At 25.2% G+C, this 19,542-nt stretch overlaps 4 protein-coding genes across 7 annotated transcripts; 1 reads left to right on the top strand and 3 right to left on the bottom strand.

The window, feature by feature from the left end:
• Positions 1 to 609: 609 nt before the first annotated feature.
• On the bottom strand, positions 610 to 3,380 carry LOC112597237 (eukaryotic translation initiation factor 4E-like). The gene is made up of 5 exons (XM_025343202.1): positions 2,692 to 3,380; positions 2,391 to 2,596; positions 1,539 to 1,701; positions 1,343 to 1,476; positions 610 to 771 (listed from the first exon to the last, which is right to left on the bottom strand). Exons 2-5 carry the CDS (start codon positions 2,549 to 2,551, stop codon positions 642 to 644), a joined length of 588 nt encoding a protein of 195 aa, XP_025198987.1. The 5' UTR covers positions 2,552 to 2,596; positions 2,692 to 3,380; the 3' UTR covers positions 610 to 641.
• Positions 3,381 to 5,079: 1,699 nt separating this feature from the next.
• On the bottom strand, positions 5,080 to 8,145 carry LOC112597230 (eukaryotic translation initiation factor 4E-1A-like). Its single transcript, XM_025343194.1, has 5 exons — positions 7,975 to 8,145; positions 6,967 to 7,169; positions 6,184 to 6,361; positions 5,982 to 6,124; positions 5,080 to 5,237 (listed from the first exon to the last, which is right to left on the bottom strand). The coding sequence occupies exons 1-5, from the start codon at positions 7,981 to 7,983 to the stop codon at positions 5,126 to 5,128; spliced, it is 645 nt and encodes a 214-aa protein (XP_025198979.1). The 5' UTR covers positions 7,984 to 8,145; the 3' UTR covers positions 5,080 to 5,125.
• Positions 8,146 to 8,309: 164 nt separating this feature from the next.
• On the top strand, positions 8,310 to 16,461 carry LOC112597185. 4 transcript variants are annotated; one of them, XM_025343122.1, is made up of 13 exons: positions 8,312 to 8,588; positions 8,679 to 11,667; positions 11,730 to 11,814; positions 11,895 to 12,106; positions 12,167 to 12,292; positions 12,385 to 12,637; positions 12,703 to 12,837; positions 13,041 to 13,210; positions 13,292 to 13,439; positions 13,509 to 13,635; positions 13,751 to 13,815; positions 14,000 to 14,106; positions 15,949 to 16,461. In XM_025343122.1, the coding sequence occupies exons 2-13, from the start codon at positions 8,703 to 8,705 to the stop codon at positions 16,059 to 16,061; spliced, it is 4,506 nt and encodes a 1,501-aa protein (XP_025198907.1). In that variant the 5' UTR covers positions 8,312 to 8,588; positions 8,679 to 8,702; the 3' UTR covers positions 16,062 to 16,461. The 4 variants fall into 4 exon arrangements, with proteins under 4 accessions (XP_025198909.1, XP_025198910.1, XP_025198907.1 ...); XM_025343123.1 differs by lacking the exon at positions 14,000 to 14,106 and having other exon boundaries at positions 15,949 to 16,052; XM_025343124.1 differs by lacking the exons at positions 13,041 to 13,210; positions 13,292 to 13,439; positions 13,509 to 13,635; positions 13,751 to 13,815; positions 14,000 to 14,106 and having other exon boundaries at positions 8,310 to 8,588; positions 15,949 to 16,052.
• A 1,405-nt stretch (positions 16,462 to 17,866) lies between these two features.
• Positions 17,867 to 19,433, bottom strand: LOC112597233 (DNA-directed RNA polymerases I, II, and III subunit RPABC2). Its single transcript, XM_025343197.1, has 4 exons — positions 19,263 to 19,433; positions 18,899 to 18,965; positions 18,611 to 18,702; positions 17,867 to 18,442 (listed from the first exon to the last, which is right to left on the bottom strand). The coding sequence occupies exons 1-4, from the start codon at positions 19,289 to 19,291 to the stop codon at positions 18,232 to 18,234; spliced, it is 399 nt and encodes a 132-aa protein (XP_025198982.1). The 5' UTR covers positions 19,292 to 19,433; the 3' UTR covers positions 17,867 to 18,231.
• Between the last annotated feature and the right edge of the window lie 109 nt (positions 19,434 to 19,542).

Here is a 19,542-nt window from a genome sequence, read left to right as displayed (position 1 = left end):
TAAAATATGGTATATAAATTATTGTTGCAGTGAGATAGGAATCTACAAATAAATATTTATAGCCTTGGGGGCACCCACCTTTAATACTGAACATAAAATTATAAATTATAACATTAAAAAAATTTGAGATGAGATCTGATTTTTAATAAAGAATTTCTAGTTATTTAATCTATAACCAACACCACATACAAAATCATATATGTTATAAATAGATAGCATGACAAATTCAAATACCTACCATTAACTGGATCTATCTAAATTTTTAACATGATTAAACTTTTTTGTATATTATAAAAGAATAATTAGGCTTATAAAATGTTTGATTTATTATATATTCTATAATAGTTAAATCGTGATTAAACTAATACTAAAAATATTATAATCGCATACAATTAATGTATGATAAATTATTTAAAAAAAAAAAATAATTTTTTTAAATTAACTTGTTGAGTTTTTGTAGTTATATTATAATATTGAATCATTAATGAAGTATTTTAATATAGTTTATTGACCATTAGACTTAGTCACATAATAATTTTTAATACATTACCTAATAATTTATTATTTAAATTTTTAAACATAGTAATTCATCAAAATGGTTTCACTTATAATAAATTAAAACAGATTGCTTAATATAAAATTTATATATTTGTTTGTGTCAATTGGCCTAAATAATTTTTCTTGTGTGAATTTGTCTTCTTCTTCCAAAATTCACTATGTTTTTCAAATTTAAATTTTTCTTTTGTATCAAGGTAATGCTTGAGTTTTGAACTAAAAAAAATTACGCTTAAATAAATTTCATATACAAAGTAATTCTTTAGACAAACATTCTTAATGTATTATTGTTTTTAAAAAATTATATTTTTTTGTTATTATAATTTTATAAGTTCTTTACTTTTTTGAATCATAACAAATAGTACACCTGAAGCAGAATATTATTTGGAGTATTTTAATACATAAAAATCAAAATTAAGATTAGTAGCTAGTGAATAACAGTTATAAATATTATAAGTGGAGTAGAATGGTACAGGGATACACTCTACAAAATGTTGGTCTACTACTCTAATCACTAATTTATAACTCATAAACTACTCGTCCAAATTAAGATTTTTATTATAAAAATACTTGGAAAGTATTCTGCTTCAGAACATTAAATTAAAAATACATTATGATGTAATTTAAAAAAAGTAAAAAATTTATATTAATAAAATAATGTGATTTTATTTTAACTGGAAATTATGAAAAAAATATATTTTCATTCATTCATAGATTTTGAAATAATGAGTGGTTACTTGATTGAGGAACTACCCAATTTACACATAAAAATAAAATTGAACATTACCCAATGTCATTAACAATATTTGTATCACATGAAGAAATCCAAACAGATATTTTATTGTATTGACGCCTATTATAAACAATACCACAAATATAATCATCGTATGGATCATACATGCCTCCAATCATACTCAACAACTACAATAAAAAAATAAATATTATTAGGTACAATAAAATGTATATGGTAAAATAAATATTACAATATCCATCCAGTACTGATCTAATAGTCCATTATCCTTTATTAACCATCGTCCACCATTCTTGTTTGTCGGATCTTCCCACATTGGTTTTATATCTGATTTAAATACAGAGTAATCACAGCCAATCGTTAACATACTCGGCATTTTAATATGATTAAATATGCTGTGAAAGTAATAATTTAAAAATAAATATTAAATGTATGCTCATTTCTTTAATACAGTTTTTTTTACATCTAAAGTAAAATAATACAAATATATTTTTCTTAAGAGGAAAATATATCCTATCAATATTAGCTATATTTTTTTTATATTTAGCTTAGATAAAAATTTAATTCTGTTTCTATTAAATATAGATATAACATTAAAATTTAAAATACATGAAGTCAAATATGGATAATGTAAATATTATTAATATTGACCAATTTTAATAATATTTGAAATTTGTAACATAAATTTTTGATTTAAAATATTAAAAAAACAAAAACAAAAATACATAGATATAAAAGGTAATTAAAAAAAATCAACATCACTATATTAATAAATATCCATGTAAATTAACACAAAACAATTATGAGACAGAACTTGAAATAAAATTTTATTGCAGGTAATCATTTTAAGAGTTGTCAAATTAAAAAAAAAATTAGAGTATTATTATATTAACTTAAAGGTATGGCAATTAAACAACTAAAAGAAGAATGTTTTGCTAAAAAACTATTTATTTCTATTTGCAATTTACAAGTCAGTAATAATCACAACGCTTATTTAAAGATTTACAAGCAATACCAAGTACATCTTGTAAGTTATGAACTTCAAGTAATATTATATTTATATATTTTGTTGGTAATTACTTGCCTCCAAAATTTTTCAACACTGTCAAACTCACATAATCCATGCAAATTATTGATCCAGTTGACATCTGGGACCACAGTTCCGCTGAATTTCCAATACCAAAGTTTCCAAGAATCGTTCAACAAATGAACATTGCTTACCTCGTCTTCAGTAATTAGTGACATTACGTCTATATTTTGCAAATCTGTACTCTGTAGCGAGACGATCGCCTATAAAATGTGTCATGATATAGTGGTTTTATGGTGTTAATAATAACTTATATTTAGGAAATGTTATGGAATTAAAATCAATAAGTACCACCTACCTCGATTATATAAGCTTTATAAAACCATCAACATCAATTCGGTTAAGAACGGATTTAATTTCTGAATATCACGCAACGCTGGTATTGAAGACGGATTTAAATTAATACAAAAATATTAAATAATAACAAAATGTAAAGACTGGAGCAGACGTACGGGACTACGGTCCTCAATTATTAAATACTAGGAAAAACGGTCGTCGTAAATAGCTAATTCAGTACGTAACTTTTAGATAAATTGACGTCGCGGCTGTTCCATGTGACAGCACTGTTAAGTGATTATCATCAATCGTCGTATAGGTACCTAACGAGTGACGATACAAGTCTATTTCTATAAGCCTTGCCTGGCCTGACGACTATGTAATGACTGTAATACTGTAATATACTTGAATACTTCAATATTCAAATACTTGACACTTGACAGTTGACACTAGAGTACTAGGCACTAGTACGTATTTAGTATATACCTAATATTAGTATAATTGCTTAAATGCCGTTAAATTGCAAATATTTTAGGTACCTACTATTATTTAATATTAATTAATAATTATTTATTTTATAAGGTACTTGAATATTTCTTTGTATCTTCAGATCTTCTTGTACTACTTGTTGTGTTGTCTCTCAAATTTCGTTAAGTAGGTGATTATTACTCACACTTACACGAATACGAATACAAAAAACATTTTACAATGCTTTCCAATTACAATTTAAATCGACAAAATATTATACAATTATAAAAATAAATCACAGATTACTGAATACCTACATACGATTACGTTATAAATTATAATTAATACTTAATTATTAATTGTGCTTTTTATTTTTTAACCGTCTTCTAGTGTATTATATTATACCTAAGTAATATGAATTAAATTTCAAAGTGTCTGATTTTTCACCATTGAGCTCAATCAAATAAGTAAATACTTAATTAAATTCTAAATTCGAAAAATTATAGCAATTATTAGACTCAGCCTCAGTTGCTCCTTTCAATCTCCTTCAAAGACTTGGTTAATGGTTAAGTTTTTTTAAATATCCACTATAAAAATATTTAAAGAATTATAATTTTCATAAGAACAAAATTAAATATGAATACTTGGACAGTTGGACTATCACTAAAATTTATAGAATCACTAGAATCCAATTTTTTTCATACAAAATAACTAACTTAATCTATAAATCAGTGTTTCCCAGCCGGCGTGCCGCGGCACCGGGCACACTGGTTTGCCGTGAGGCCTCTATCGATGTGCCACGAAATTATAAATTACCATTATTAAATATTAATCAACCTTTACGAATAATTTCGATAATTGATTAAAATATTTTTAAAACTTGGATTTCTTAGAAGGCTCATGGTGTGCTTCAGTATTTCAGTACTTCAGATATTCATTATTCAGTACTTGTTAACAATGTTAACCATTGGACTACGAAGGATACTCATAAGTTATAATGAAGGGAAAACAGTCCCAAATTTCTCACTAAGACTAAATTTTTTATGAATTTATAATGTATCTTGTTTTTCGACTTCAATAAATTAAATATTTATGATAATTTTAATATTTTTTTCTTATCCTAGATAAACACACCATCTTAAATTGTAATAACTGATATATTACTACTTTCGTATTAATAATTATTACGATGAAAGCCTACTATAAAAAATATGTTTACAAATATGTCATTGACAAGTGTCCCACTGCAGAATATTAGTTGGCATTAGTGTACCGCAAGGGAAAAAGGTTGGGAAACGCTACTATAAATCAACTTACTACTTAGTCAATGGGTTCTGTTTTTTAATAACTTTAAAATTATTAGTCTGTAATTTATTTAAATTTTAAGAAATTGTTATCTTGTACAAATATTAATTACATTTGTTTTCTTAATCGATTGTTATCATATTTTACTTTAGAATGAAGAAAAAACAAATATTTAGGTACTTTTTCTAGTTTGGTATTTGTATATAATTTTGTGAACTGTGTATAATGAATTAATTATTTAGTAAAACTTAATTGAAATATATCTAAATGGCCAAAGAAAATTCAATTTTCAAATGGCAATATTAAATATTTTCATAATAGCTATCAATTGTAGCTGCAAATAATTGGCATATTTTTAAATTAAAAAGAATATTTCAACAAGTAACCAAAAGTAAGGATCTTTATTTTATACAAGAGTGGTTTATTGTTTAGTTATATTCTTTTGGTTTTAATAATTTATACTCAGGTAATTGAGTAATTAAGTGTTAATCTACAATATTTCACAATAGAGGATGGTAAGATTTGGATAGACCAGATATATACATTATACACGTACGTACGCTAATGTACAGAAATAGTTAATATAAAATTTAATTTGCATCTCTAATAAGTCTTGTTTATTTAAATATTTATTTTTCACTTTAAATGCATTGTATTTTCAAATACATTAAAAATTTGTTAAATTATAAAACAAATGTATTTTTTGTAAATGATCCTTGTTTATTAGCTGTATCTGCATGAGTCTCATAAACCATCTTTTCATTTTGAGCGCCCAAAACTTCTTTTATTTTTCTTCTAAAATATAAATTAAATAATATTAATATTAATATTAATAAACTTAAAATAAACATTTGTTGTTTAAACAATTAAATTGTACAATAGGCATGTAACATGTAGGGTTAAGTTTGATATAACTAATATATCAAAGTTAATTAAGTTATATACATTTTTTTTTTTTTTTTTTGGTACTATTAAGTCCAAGCTTTGATTAAAAATAACATCCTACGTATTATTATTAATTACTTATATTGTTTTCTCAGTATGCTAAATTCTATACCATAATATACCAGTAGAAAAATGACCTATACATTTATTCTTTCATGAGTAGACAAATTCCCCCTCAAAAAAAAAAAAAGAAAAAAAATGTAATTAATCAAGCCATGATATTATAACTTTAATAATTATTTTTATTATACAAGCAATTTTATCTTTTTATTTTAATATAATGCAAATCCTGAAACAGAATAACTTAAATATAAAGATTATTTTTAAATTAAAATAAAATTTAAGATGATAATACAAATTTAGTTTGTAGCCTTAAAGTCTCAATGTATAGTTATTAAATAAACTATTGACAGTTATAAGCATATTTACTGATAAGACAACAAATTTTCCATTATCGTAGTAAAATATAATATAAAAATATAATGGAAACTTATGTTTTATAATAGTGATAGCACAAAATAAATTAAATTTATAATTCATGTCATAATTATAAGATATTATGAGGTATCAAATAAAACATCACTCTTTACATACCCAATAGCCATAATGTTACTTCCATTTTCTTTTGATGCGTTGTTTGTCCATACTGCTATTTTGGTTCCTTTGCTTCGTACGTTGACTATAGCTCCATTAATTTCAGAACTTTGGTCATATATTTCACCAATTATACTCAATATCTAAAAGTAATAATATTAATAAATTAAAATTAAATAAAAAAAAGGTTTGTTTTCCTTACTATATTTTTCCAGTATTCATCAACAAGTTGGCTATTTTTTGCTGGCGGTAACTGCAATAACCAACGTCCCCCAGCACTATTTCTTCCATCTTCCCACATAGGTTTGATTCCATTTTTAAAATAGTTGTAATCACATTGGTAAGAAAGTTGACTTGGACGTTTAATGTGATTAAATAGGCTAAAATGTTAAAAATTGTTATTTTGTATAATTAGGTTTTTTATTAAACAAGTTAATTTTATTGAAGTAATTTACATAATAAAAAATCTCTAAGATTTAAAATAAAATTATGTTATTTTTTATTTTATCTATAAATTATTCATCTTATATTTTTTATTAATAGTAAACAACTTTTTATTTTACAAAGGAAGAGAAAAACAATTTATACAATAAGTTATTATGATATCAAAGTACAATACAATATAAATCACCAATTATATTATTACATAAAATTATTAATAAAATACTATGTGTGCCACACAAAAAACTTATTGGAAAAAAAGAAAGTTATATAAATGTATAACATTTATCACTGGGAAAGTGAATATACATTACACAAAATATGTATAAAAAAATAAATATCATCATAACATAATTACGATACAAAACAAATATTGTTTTTATTTTAATTTAAAATATTGTATTTATTTGTCCAGATTTTAATTTATTTCTAATTGTTTTACACTTTATACTAGGAAGGCTAAGATATAAAGTTACATTTTGAAATATCTTAATTGGACAAATGTTAAAAGGTTAAGTCAGGCTCAGGAATAAAGAGAACTTACCACCAAAAATCTTCAACAGTATCAAAACTAGCAACTTCGTGTATATTTTCTTCCCAAACTTTACTTTTATTTTCATAGAACCAAAGTGTCCATTTATTCTCAAGTGGATGTTTAACAACTAATTCTGCAACAGCAGGTTCAGCTTCAGGTGGCTGTTCATTTTCAACTTTTGGTAATTCATTAGCCTGATGAGCTGGTTCTCCCTAAATTAATATGATAAAAGATAATTAAAAATAAAACTTATTATAAAGAAAAAAAATGATTAAACAATTATATTTTAGCAAAAAATGGGCATTCCTAAAGAATTATTCTTTCAAAATTAATTTCAGAATTGATGAGATATAAATATTTAAAATAATATTGTTATAAACTTAAGCATAGAATCTATTACTCATTTTTTTTAATATAACTGTTATACATAAAAAAAAAAAAATGTCTTAAATTAACTATCTTATTCTTATAAGGGAATTCAGTTTATAAATAATTTTACATTTACACATTGAACATTAAAATTAAAATCATTGGAAACTTTCAATATAATGAACAATTTGTTCAGTGAGAGAAAATGCCAAAAATGGAAAAATTAGACTCTTCTGCAAACGGTTTACTATTGAGAAAAGTTTCCAACAGAAAGAGGAGATTCATTAAAATGGAGATCTTTCACTCGACATATAAAAATAATTTTAGTACATATATAGTCCTAAAACATAAAAAAAAAAAGAAGAGTATGGAAGAAATGTCTTAGAAGAATTTGTCAACAATTTATATTTTACTAGTCATACCTGCAGCTTTTGATCAATTACCTTATTCTAAAACTGTGTTTAGTTAAGTATATTTACATTCCTAATTATATATATTTCATAACCAAATATTTATTCAATAATAATAGCTATACGAGTAATCTTAAAATTTATATTAATGGCTTAAACATATATTTTAACTTTAAAAGTAATATTATAACTAAAATCAGGTATGATGATATAAAATTATTAAAACCATATTTCTCACCTCAACCATATTTGTACGCGTATTCTTCAACTGTTCTTTGATAAATTAAAAATTTAAATAGTGTGGATTTTCAAAATAGGTACGTAATGAACATTGACAAAATATCAAGTAAAATGTATTCAGAAAATAAAAATAAGTTAAATTTTATGTAGAAAAAAAGCAACTATATAATACGTGATTAGGAATGAGACCATGGTATAGAAGATGAAGAAATAAGACCACGTTAACAGTTTAGCCACATGCACATTTTTTGAATATTTAGGATACAACAAATGGAGACACCGGAAAGATGTAAACATAATTTCTCCAGTCTTGAAATACGGAGTCAAAAGTATGAGCTATGTACTGTACAATGGAGTTTGGAAAGAATTAAGGTTGGTCACCGATTTATCGTTTGTCAGTGACTGAGTTTATGGTGTCAGACGTCAGTCGTCCGGCTAACTACTGCTAAGTGATATAATAATTATTGTATTTGGTTTTTTTATTCAGCTCGCGTTTTAATTTTCTCATCTGTTATTGCCGTAATTACATAATGCTGTTTTCTGCTGGATTCCATTTGTAATAAGTACAAATATTCAGATAAACTGATGTTCCTACTTCGATCGAACTTCTAGGCAAGTAGTACATATATATTTGTTTATGTAATTAAAATTATGTTTATTTTTTTTTACGAAATTAAATAATTTATTGATTTATTTATATAGTATTTCAACACCCTACTGATCAATATGGAAGAGGAAAAAGTTACTTCTGATGTTCCTGAAAAGCGTAAAGTTGAAGATGACAATATAAATCCTAAACCTAATCCTAAGCGTATTAAGCTAGTTCGACCTGTATTTTCACCTGTTGCCAAACCTCCAATCTCCACAACCTCAGAAGTTGATAAATCTGAAACTCAACCTATAGAAATACCAAAATTTAATATACAATCAACAGAAATATCTAAATCTACGACCCAACCTATAGAAATACCTAAAACTACTGTACAACAAACAGAAATACTTAAAATTAATGTAAAACCAACAGAAATACTTAAATTGAACAATACTTCTGATTCAAAAGTTTCAACTGAGGTTGAAGTTTTAAAATGTATTGAAAAATCAGTCGATCAAACAGAAATAATAAACACAACAATTGATGCTCCAGAAGTCGTTAATAAGCCTACAGTCACGATTGACAATCCTGACGAACAAATTGATAACAGCTCTGATGCTTTATGTATAAAAAATATATTTAGTGAAGAGACAAAAAAAGAATTAGAACATTTAAAAAAAAATATTTTCAAAATTGATGATGATGGATCATCCTCAGAAAATGATAGTCAACCAAAACGACCTCGATTAAAGCGACCTACCTTTGTTATGTCAACTGTTGAAGCTAAAGTTGAACCTACTGATTCAAAAATATTTGATAAAATAAATGAAACGTCTAGGTTAGATTCAGAAAAATCTGATTGTGAAAATAGTTTTAACAAAAATACAGAAAAACTTAATGAAAAACTATTAAGTGCTGAAGTAAATATTGATCAAGTTACAAAAAATATTAATGAGGATATAAGATTAAATCAGTTGGGGGAAGTCAAAATTTATGTTGAAGACATACTCAAGAAACAATCTAATAAAATTGCAAATATTAACAAAACTGAAGAGAAATCTACCACGTGTAATTCTGTTGTTAAATTAGTTGAAAACAAAATTGATATAACAAAAAGTATTGAAAAAGATAATGTTCATGATGTTGATAAAACAAAGCCTATCCAAACAGAGACTATTGTACAACAATTAAATGAGTTAAAAGAAAAAGATAATTTATTAGTTGAAGAAAAATCTATTAATAAGAAGGTTAATTTAATAGTAGAAGAACAAAAATGTATAATAAAAGAAAAGTCAACTGAAGAAAATATTCCTAGTAAAGGTACTTGTGAAAACATTTCGGACGCTAATGTTGTGAAAGAAAATGTCAATGACAACTATAGGGTGATTTTAGAAAGATATGTTGACAAACAAAGTAAAGCACAAGATAAAAACCCCATTCCAACAATTGTAAAACTTACAGATGAAAAATCTACAATAGAAACTAGTTATAAATGTATTGATAAGTATCATAAAAGCAATGATGAAATTATTATTGAACATGATATTCGTAATAAAATAAAAGATAAATTAATTGATTCACAATTAGATAATTTACAGAAAGCTGATGATATTGCTTGTTTAGAAAATAAAAAACAAGACTCTCAAAAAAGTATACATGTTGACGATGATAATAAGGTCTCTACTATTATGTTATCAAATGAAGTACTAGATAATGATATAAAACAGAATAATGATGAAAAAGACTCTCAAATGTTTAAATCTGATATTTTAAAAGCAGCTCTTATGTCAAAAAAATCTGAATTGCTTGGAAATCCATCAGAAGCTAATGATCAATCTTCTGCAAATGAATATCTATCTGTGTTAGAAACTAAACAAAATGAACATTTACCAAAACTTGGTCAAGATTCTATTGTTAATAAAATAGAAGCTGAAATAAAACTTACTATTAATGATCAGACAACTAAAATTAAAAAATCACAAAATAAGATTCTTAGCAATGTAACGGAAATGTCTAAAGAAGTATGTAGTTCTATTTGTCTTGATGAAAATACAACCGTTGGTAAACTTGACGAGCCTCCAAAATGGGGATCAGCTAAAATGAATGAAGTAGAAAAATTCTTAAATGATTCTAATGTAACCATTACTCCTATTTGCAATTCTCAAGAATCACCCAAACTTGGAAAAATAACATTGAAGTTACCTAAAGTTGGAAATCCAGAAATTAAATCTGAAACTACAGTTCGTCCAGATGTAAAATCTGAATTGATAAAAAAAATCACTAATAAGCATATTGCTATGGGGGATAGTCCTTTAAAAAATGCTCTTTCTCAACCTTCTAAATCTTTTAGTGATTTTGCTACTATTCGACCTGCACCTAAACTCAGTGCTGAACAAATAGCTCTTTTAGAACAACAAATTTTAAATACCCCCAAAAAGAGAGGTAGACCACCAAAAGCTTTGGCTCAACAAAAACAATTATTATTAGAATATCAACAACAACAACAGTCGACAAAAGTTCAAGAAGGCAGTACTGAAAACGAACCCATTTTTCATGTTCCATTATTTGATATGGAAGACATGAGTGGAGGGGCTGGAATGTTTGATACATTTGAAGCATCAACACCAAAGCGAGGAAAAGGTATCAGAGGAAAAGGTAGCAGAGGGCGAAGAGGACGAGGAGGTCGTGGTGGTCGAGGCGGATCAGATAGTGATACAGCATCAAATAGTCGGCGTATAGATGATGTAGGAGAAATATTTCATGAAGAAATGAATCAAGAAGAAGAGACCAAACAAGTAGCCATGATAGAAGCTGAACGACTTCGAAAAGAAGAAGAACGTGAAAGAAAATTAGAAGCAAGGAAAAAAAAAATAAAACTTCGTAATGATATTTTAAAAGAAAAAAAATTAAAAAAGAAACAAAGAGCAGAAGAAAGAAGACTGCAGTGGCATGAGAAGAAAAGGCTTATGCAAGAAGAAAAGGCTCGAGCCGCTGAGATGAGGAAATCTCTTCCACCACCTTTAAACTTTGATGATGAAACTCGTATGAGTGCTGATTGTAATAATAGTCTATCTCAAACCGCTAGAAATTTCATGATGGGTATGTAAACATATTAATACTTATTAAAGCTTAAAGGATATGTCAGTAATATATATTTTTAGGTGATGAAGATTTATCTATAAGTGGTACCACAAATGATAGTATTAGATTGAAGAAAGGAAGAATGGAAGTCATTGATCTTGAAAGGTAAATTTAATTATATCTTACAGTACATTTTTTTTTTTAAATTAGTATAGAATATTAATGTAGAAATTAATTTATAATAGTAATAAAACATTAACTGTTGATCAAATCGCTGAATACCAATGGCCATTGGATGGCGGAGAATTGTATATGATTCAAGAACAAATATCTAATTTCTTGGGTGTTAAATCATTCAAAAGAAAATATCCAGGATTAAAGCGTCGTAATGTTGAAGCTGAAGAACGAACGTTCTTGTGTGACAGTGGATTGGTTGCTGAATCTTTATGTGATCTAGGTATATTTATATAATAAAAAAACCTTATTATAATATTTATTAATTTTAATGTGTTTACAGGTTTAACAGTTTTGTATAGTTCGGAAGTATTAGATGTCATGTATACAGATTTTCCTGAAAAATATGAAGAACTGAGAGAATATATGAGACTTAAACATGCCAAAGAATTATCTAATCGACAAAGAGGTATACTATTAAAGAATTTCTGTATTTCATCATTAAGCATAAAAATGAAATTGTATTTTAATATATTTATATATTTATCTGTATACCTAAAGCATTGATGACGATTAGTTCAAATAATGATGGGTCAAAGTTAGATTTACGTGATAGAGCTATGGAAGCTGTAGCTAATTGGAATGCCAATTTAAACAAATCCCGTCTAGAGTCACGTAAGTGTTCAATGGATATGCAAACATTTATTGTACATTATCCAAAAAACAAATGTAAGAAAATGACTGTTCCTAAACCTAAAATTGGCAGTTATCCATTGGCTTTATTACCTGGACAATTCTGTGATTACTACGCAACGTAAGAGTTAAAGTAACTAAACTAAAATTTGTTTTGAACTTCTCAAGTTACTTTGTAAATTTTAGATACTCTAGTGAAGATTTACGTTACTTGCCACTGAACACTGTTATGTATGGCCCTTTGAAATCTGTAGATAAAGACTTTCCTGTTTCATTAAGCAGCCAATCTGAATCTGAAGATAGCTCTTCTGACGACTCTAGGTAAACTTAATCATTTGATTTGTTGTTTGTCTAAATTAACATAACTAAAAGTATTTAATTGCATGATGAATATGTAAATAAGCAAGGTTAAAATATACTAAGGTGTAGGACTAATTTCATTGGCAAACATTTAATCAGAAAAGGGTATTTTACAAACTAACCATTTTTGCCATGAAGTGTTCATGTTTAAAATTAATTAATAGTGATAGTGATGATTCAATTGACGTTGACAACAAATCTGACAAAAATTGTTTGGAGTATGGTCCAAGTGATAAAAAAGGAGCTGAATGCAAATTATGTCTTGGCACTGCGGATAAGAACAAAATAGGATCGGTTGAACCATTGATTCATTGTTCTAAATGTTTAACAATTTGTAAGAACAATTTATTAAATTAAAATATACTTAATTTAAATAATGTTTTGAAAAATATTTTTATTTTATTGTTAATTTTAGATCATCCAACATGTTTGGATATGACGTTGGAAATGATTCCCTACATAAAGCGTTACAATTGGCAATGTAATGAGTGTAAATCTTGTGCTCAGTGTAAAGAAGTGGCTGATGAAGATAAAATGTTATTCTGTGATCTTTGTGATAGAGGGTAAGTTAAAATATAATTAAATTTGATGATTATAATTTATAACTATTGTACATTTTATTTTTTGTCTAGATATCATATTTATTGTGTAGGACTTCGTAGAGTACCTGAAGGTCGTTGGCATTGTCAGGAATGTGCCATGTGTAGTTCATGTGGAGTTTCTGATCCAGGACCAGGTGATTCTAAATGGTTTTACGAGGTAATAGTTAAAAATTAACTATATTTTGTTAAAATTAATGTTTGCTATTTTAAATTAAAAGTGTGTAACAGAAATTTCTTTAATTTTTTCTTTTATGATGCTACATTTATTTCAGTTTAAGAAAACCGAAAAAACTGGGTCAAAAGTGTATTGTCGTACATTATGTGCTCCATGTTCCAGGTATATTACATATTGAAAGTTGTTATGAACTTTGAATTTTTTGTTCATACTTTTTGTTAGATGTACATACATTTTATCAGTTATCTTGTAAAAATAATACATTTAAATCATTAACACATTTTTTATTTTAATACTATTAAAATACATTTTAACATATTGGGCATTCTGGTTTGTTTCTGGCCAGGTCATGGAAAAAAGGCCATTTCTGCCCTAATTGCATGCGTTGCTATTCTATCAAAAACGTCGAGCGCATGACACAGTGTAACAGTTGTGATAGATACTTACACTCAGGTATATAACAAAAAGCTTATTGTTGTGATTACTTTTTATCATAACACTAATGTATGATAATTTTAACACATTGTTGACCTGTGTGAATTTCAAAACTTACTAGATAATAATATAAAATGCACATTTTGTTGAAATTATTTAAAAAATAATAGTTTTAAATTATCTTAAATAAACATAAAGGTTATTAAGTATGCATGATACATCTAAATTGTTGTTAAATATAAACTATAATTATATATTTTCGTTTTGAATTTATAACAGCTATTTTTTTTTATAGATTTTTAAAATTATTCTATTAATAAACTTAATTAGATTTCATAAGAGTTTAAAAACTAATTTTCTTTAAAACATTAGATGGGGACACATGATTACACAGAATAAGTTTCACCAGTTAGGCATTTGATATTGTTCTTAAACTTCTTTATGGTTGTATGTATATTTTTTAATTTTTGATTTTTATTTTTTAAATGATATAACATTGAACATGCTTTTTTGACACATCCGTTAGACATTTTTTTTATTTATTATACTTCATTTATGTTAGAAAGTACTTTGGTAGCTACAACTATTGCACAGGGCTGTAGTTTTTCTACAAAACAGGTGTATATATGGTTGACTTAGCAGAGGTGACAGACTAATATTACATGTCTGCCACTTATCAAAACCTAGTTGCAGGGCCGCATTTACACCTGGGCCTTGAGTGGAAAATTTTGTATAAAATGGAAAAAAAATCATAAATATTTTATGCATTTATGTAACTGTGTACATTAATATTATATAATATTTAATATACATATTTAAAAAATATAGAATTAAAACCATAAATTTGAGTAATAAATACTAAATTTTTTTCTTGGGATTGGGATAACATTTTAAAAAGGCCCAGGGCAGCACTTGTTTTAAATCCGGCACTGCTTAATAGCCACCAAGGTTCTTTCTTTAACATGAATAAGAGTATTGGTTATTGTAAATTAATCTAAGCATTTAAATAATTTTTGATAGTAATAAGAGAGTTTTAATGTGTATTTACAAGTTTCATGTACATTAACAGTAATAAGTAATTACTAATTTAAATTTGTTCTGCGGTAATCAGTTTTTATTGATTTTGTGTACAATTATATACAATTTTTTCTATATATCATAATTTCAAGCATAATTTATCTTAAAATAATTTGTGTAATGAACATTTGTAAATTATAATTTAAATACATATTATCTACAATATTACAAAATTCTGCAAGTCATGACAGGTATACTTTTTAATAGTTTTTCATGATATTTAGTTGAAAAAGTTATAATTATTTAGAATTTGATTATCTTTTCTTCTATGTTATCTTAAAGCTAGTTAAAAAATTATTTTTATTTTTCTAAATAATTGCTGATTTGATTAGATATTAAAATGTTATGAAAAATAAAATATAAAATCACTGTAATTTTGTGATTTTATTTTTTGGAAGTTAAGTTATATTTAAAGTTTTAACTCTTCTAATTTCATTGATACATTTTTCATTAAAAAAAAATTATGTAAATTTAGTTCATTAAATTGATGGTAAAATATGCGTTTTATTATATTTATATTAGTATTTAGTGAACATATGTTAATGATTAAACTTCTATGTTTTTCATAATGTGTGAAAGAATAAATTTGTTTTTGGTTAAATCAACATAATGTGGTCGACAATTATGTGGTGGTATTTTAAATAGTAATCATGACAATATTTTATAGGATGGGCCACCTTGTTTTCTCATTGTCTATACAGCCAAATATAGAAAATATGGTGACCAATTCTATATTTTCATAATTTTTATTTTGATTCATTTGAGGTATATTTTTTTTTTTAGAATGCATCAGTGAACGTACTTCAATTAATCAAGTTGTTACATGTACTATATGCGAGGAAAAAGCAGTTTCTAGATTATTAACTACAGTGCCTAGATCCTTGATTAAAGTCTGAATTAAATTGCTAAGTATAGCATATTTTTAACACTAAAAATTTGTTAGTATTTTTTTCAGCTATTTTAATGAGTTAATTAAAATCCGATTTTTGCTCATTAACATGTTATTAAATACTAATTAATTTTATTTTAATATTTTCACTGAAAATTGTATACATAATATTTAAAGAGCAGTTGTATATATTAAAGAAACAAACAATAGCTTGACTGTTGATCAAATCTAATTAAATTTAGCAATAAAATGATTATTAATGAATCCGCGAGTAAACAACAAATAATTTGATATTAGTTTTATAATTAATGAAACTTAAGAACTATGATTAATTAGTCATGATTAAAGCTAATTATACTTGTCTGTTGTTGCCATAATATATCAATAATATTCATATAGCTGTATATATATAAATAAATTAATGAATAATTAGTCTATATTGCAATTTTTATTTAATAAGTTAATTTTTTGAATTATTATTTAATTAACACATTGCACATATTATGTACAAAAAATAGTTCATTAGAACTTGTTTAAAATAATTGCAGTTATATACCTTAGATAAACATAATTGTTTTCATTATATAATATTATAGAAATGGTAACAATTTGGAAATAACCATGTGTACAACAGTATGTGTTTTATTAGTATTCTACACTATAACTCATAATTGCTTTTTTTTTTTAAATTAAGTCTTGTAAATTATATTTGTGTTGTATACATTGTTGAGCAATTCATTTTATTTTATTGATTAAATAATATAATTACTTAATTATTTTTTTTTAACAAAAATTATATTTATAATGACACGCTTCTTGTTAGATTAATAGTATTATTCTTATGATAAAGTATAATATTTTCTATGGAAATATGTTAATGCAAATTATCTTAATGTATTCATATTATTATGTCATATGCTTATTTTACCATAGTTTACCTTTTAATGAACTAAAAATTTATAGATTTCAAACATGATGTATTATAATTAGTTTTTTTTTTTTTTTAATATAAATATATTATTTACTAATAGTATGATTTTTCTTTAGAATTTTAAGGTTTATATAAAAAAATATTCCTAAATTTTAAAAGTTTCTTTGGTTGATAACACAGTAGTGTACCTAGGATTTTGAATTGAAGCAGGATGTATGTATTTATTCTGATGTCATTAACTGTAGGAAGGCTGCAGGCTGCACTCCATCACTACCCATATTGGTTTACAGCAACTTATTATTTATTGTATTATATAATTTATTAACATGATTAATATAAAATTACTTAAAACATATAGTGGCAGATTAAATGTATTGCTGAGACAAAATTGAATAATTATTAGATATAACAAATATATATGCTATTTAAACATTATTTGTTATTGTATGTAATTCATTTTTTTATTTTTGGAACACTTATTAATGATGTACCAATGAGGCAAAACTTATTTATTCTATTCTCAGTTATTAATTTTCAAAATAACTAGATACAAAAAAAATTGTAGAAAGTATTCTGCTTTGCTGTTTATATAAAAAAAAAAACTACTTTAACTTTGCAAAAACAATTTCTAAGTATAATAGTTAATATTATCAAAGTACAAAATATTCAAAGAAGTTTAATATAATTGGATAAAATAATCCATCACAAATTTATAATGCATGTAATCATGATTCATAAATTATTTTTTTAATAATTAACTAGTTTCCAGTTTCATAATTGCATTGGATAATAATTGTAATTTTAATTAAACTACAAGCTATTAAAAGAAATTTATATTTGTAGTTCGGATGTTAAACATATAATTGTAGGTAAGAACTATATAGTAAATACTTCTATCATTTATTTTCTCAAAATTAACACAAAGTGTGAATTACTGTATTGATGTTACTTGATGGCAATACATTTTTAAGCCAAGTATTAACCTGTTTTTTCTATATAGTAAAAATACTCTTATACTCATATTAATATGCAAAACAGTTAAGTTAGTTATTAGGAGACCCATCATTTCCTTTAAATTTCCTTTAAACTAAAATATTTAAATGTGCATTGTTTATGGACATTTTACTTTTTACTAAATAAATAAAAAAATATTGAATCAATCAATGAAATAAGGTAAATATAAGAGATCAAATAGTATAATATACCTAAATTATTTTTTTTAATTGTAAATTATATAAAATTAATTTTATTGATCAACTATTATTAACTCATCAATTCCCCAATCTTCATAGCTATTGTCTGGCAAATATCTTCTGATAATAATAGGTATTTTACGTTTTTTCAATTCTTTCATTGCAATTTGTAATGGATCAGTTTCGCCTTCAAGTTCTACCATGACAGGAGCACACATTGCTATCTGTAAAGCTCTTGTACCTAACACCCGAGCTCTTTCATACCTAAAATAAATAAGTATGTAAAATATTATTTAAAAAATAAGTAATTTTTTATCAATAAATCAATCAAAATAACAAGATTCCTAAAGAATACCATCATTCATCATTTTTTTTTTTTTATAATAACTTAATATTTGAGATTTTAATACTATGTAATTTTCGAAAACATACTTTGTCATGTATTTAGTTGTAATTCGTTTGGACTTTTGAACTTGACTTTGAGCTTCTTGAATAGGTAATATATCAATGTTATCTTCATTTTCCTGTTAAGAGTTTAAAATTAAAATTCATACATGTAAGTAATTAAATTTAATTTAAACATTAAATACCTAAAAATAAAAATTGAAACTATTAAATAGTTTTTTTTAATCAGTTAAATCAATTATTGCAAAAATTTTAAAATTAAAATTATCATCAAGGATCAAGATTAAATTTAGAATAAAAATGAATTATTATTACTTCAGGTTGATCTAATTCATCTAAGTCTGCATCATCTTCAACTTCGTCAAAATCGTCTGCGCCACCACTGAAAAAATTATTTATGATACTTTAAATCAGGTTACTAGATTAGGAGGAAATATTATAATTCACAATTGCATTTTGTATAAATTAATACAAGTTTAAATACACACAATTTTGATATATTTCTTAAATGTATAGGTGTAAAGATTAAGTAATAGATTGCCACAGAGTAGATAAATTAGATGGTAAACATTGAACACTAATAATTTAAACTTATTTTAATAATTTGGGTACAATACACTGTAAATGTTACATATGTGATAACGATGGGACCTAAGTTATTAGCTGGAAAAAAACTTACTCATCGTGTTCAAATTCTTCGTCAGCCATTTATACGATATTACAATAAGAAAAAATGTAATAAAAATTTCAAGTAAAAATAATAATGAATGACAAAAATTACGACAATGAATTGACAACTGATTACTGAACAAGTCGCGAGGCGCGAAGATATAATTTCGTGGTATTCAGTATTCACTATTCACTATTCTCTTGATAGTTGATAGTTGATGAGCATAACCAACATGACCGAACCAAGTCGAACAAACCTATTTGTATTGATACCATGGTTGTAATTTTAT

Source organism: Melanaphis sacchari, unplaced genomic scaffold, assembly GCF_002803265.2.
Source record: "Melanaphis sacchari strain LSU unplaced genomic scaffold, SCAv2.0 Contig395_pilon_pilon, whole genome shotgun sequence".
NCBI classification, from domain to species: Eukaryota; Metazoa; Arthropoda; class Insecta; order Hemiptera; family Aphididae; genus Melanaphis; species Melanaphis sacchari.
The sequence above is the reverse complement of the archived record's forward strand: the minus strand, read 5'-3'. Positions and strand labels throughout refer to the sequence as shown.

What these genes read in the sequence shown, in the direction of transcription:
- LOC112597237 (XM_025343202.1), bottom strand. Translation starts at nt 2,551, where the DNA reads ATGTCACTAATTACTGAAGACGAGGTAAGCAATGTTCATTTGTTGAAC. An exon ending in AGTGTTGAAAAATTTTGGAG is followed by an intron (nt 1,702 to 2,390) that starts GCAAGTAATTAC and finishes TTACTTTCACAG; the next exon opens with CATATTTAATCATATTAAAA. An exon ending in AATATTGTTAATGACATTGG is followed by an intron (nt 772 to 1,342) that starts GTAATGTTCAAT and finishes AATTTTTTTTAG; the next exon opens with TTCAAAACTCAAGCATTACC.
- LOC112597230 (XM_025343194.1), bottom strand. An exon ending in ATGAATACTGGAAAAATATA is followed by an intron (nt 6,125 to 6,183) that starts GTAAGGAAAACA and finishes TATTACTTTTAG; the next exon opens with ATATTGAGTATAATTGGTGA. An exon ending in AGTAACATTATGGCTATTGG is followed by an intron (nt 5,238 to 5,981) that starts GTATGTAAAGAG and finishes TTTATATTTTAG; the next exon opens with AAGAAAAATAAAAGAAGTTT.
- LOC112597185 (XM_025343122.1), top strand. Translation starts at nt 8,703, where the DNA reads ATGGAAGAGGAAAAAGTTACTTCTGATGTTCCTGAAAAGCGTAAAGTT. An exon ending in CGCTAGAAATTTCATGATGG is followed by an intron (nt 11,668 to 11,729) that starts GTATGTAAACAT and finishes ATATATTTTTAG; the next exon opens with GTGATGAAGATTTATCTATA. An exon ending in GAAGTCATTGATCTTGAAAG is followed by an intron (nt 11,815 to 11,894) that starts GTAAATTTAATT and finishes AATTTATAATAG; the next exon opens with TAATAAAACATTAACTGTTG.
- LOC112597233 (XM_025343197.1), bottom strand. Translation starts at nt 19,291, where the DNA reads ATGGCTGACGAAGAATTTGAACACGATGA. An exon ending in GAAGAATTTGAACACGATGA is followed by an intron (nt 18,966 to 19,262) that starts GTAAGTTTTTTT and finishes TAATTTTTTCAG; the next exon opens with TGGTGGCGCAGACGATTTTG. An exon ending in ATGAATTAGATCAACCTGAA is followed by an intron (nt 18,703 to 18,898) that starts GTAATAATAATT and finishes AACTCTTAACAG; the next exon opens with GAAAATGAAGATAACATTGA.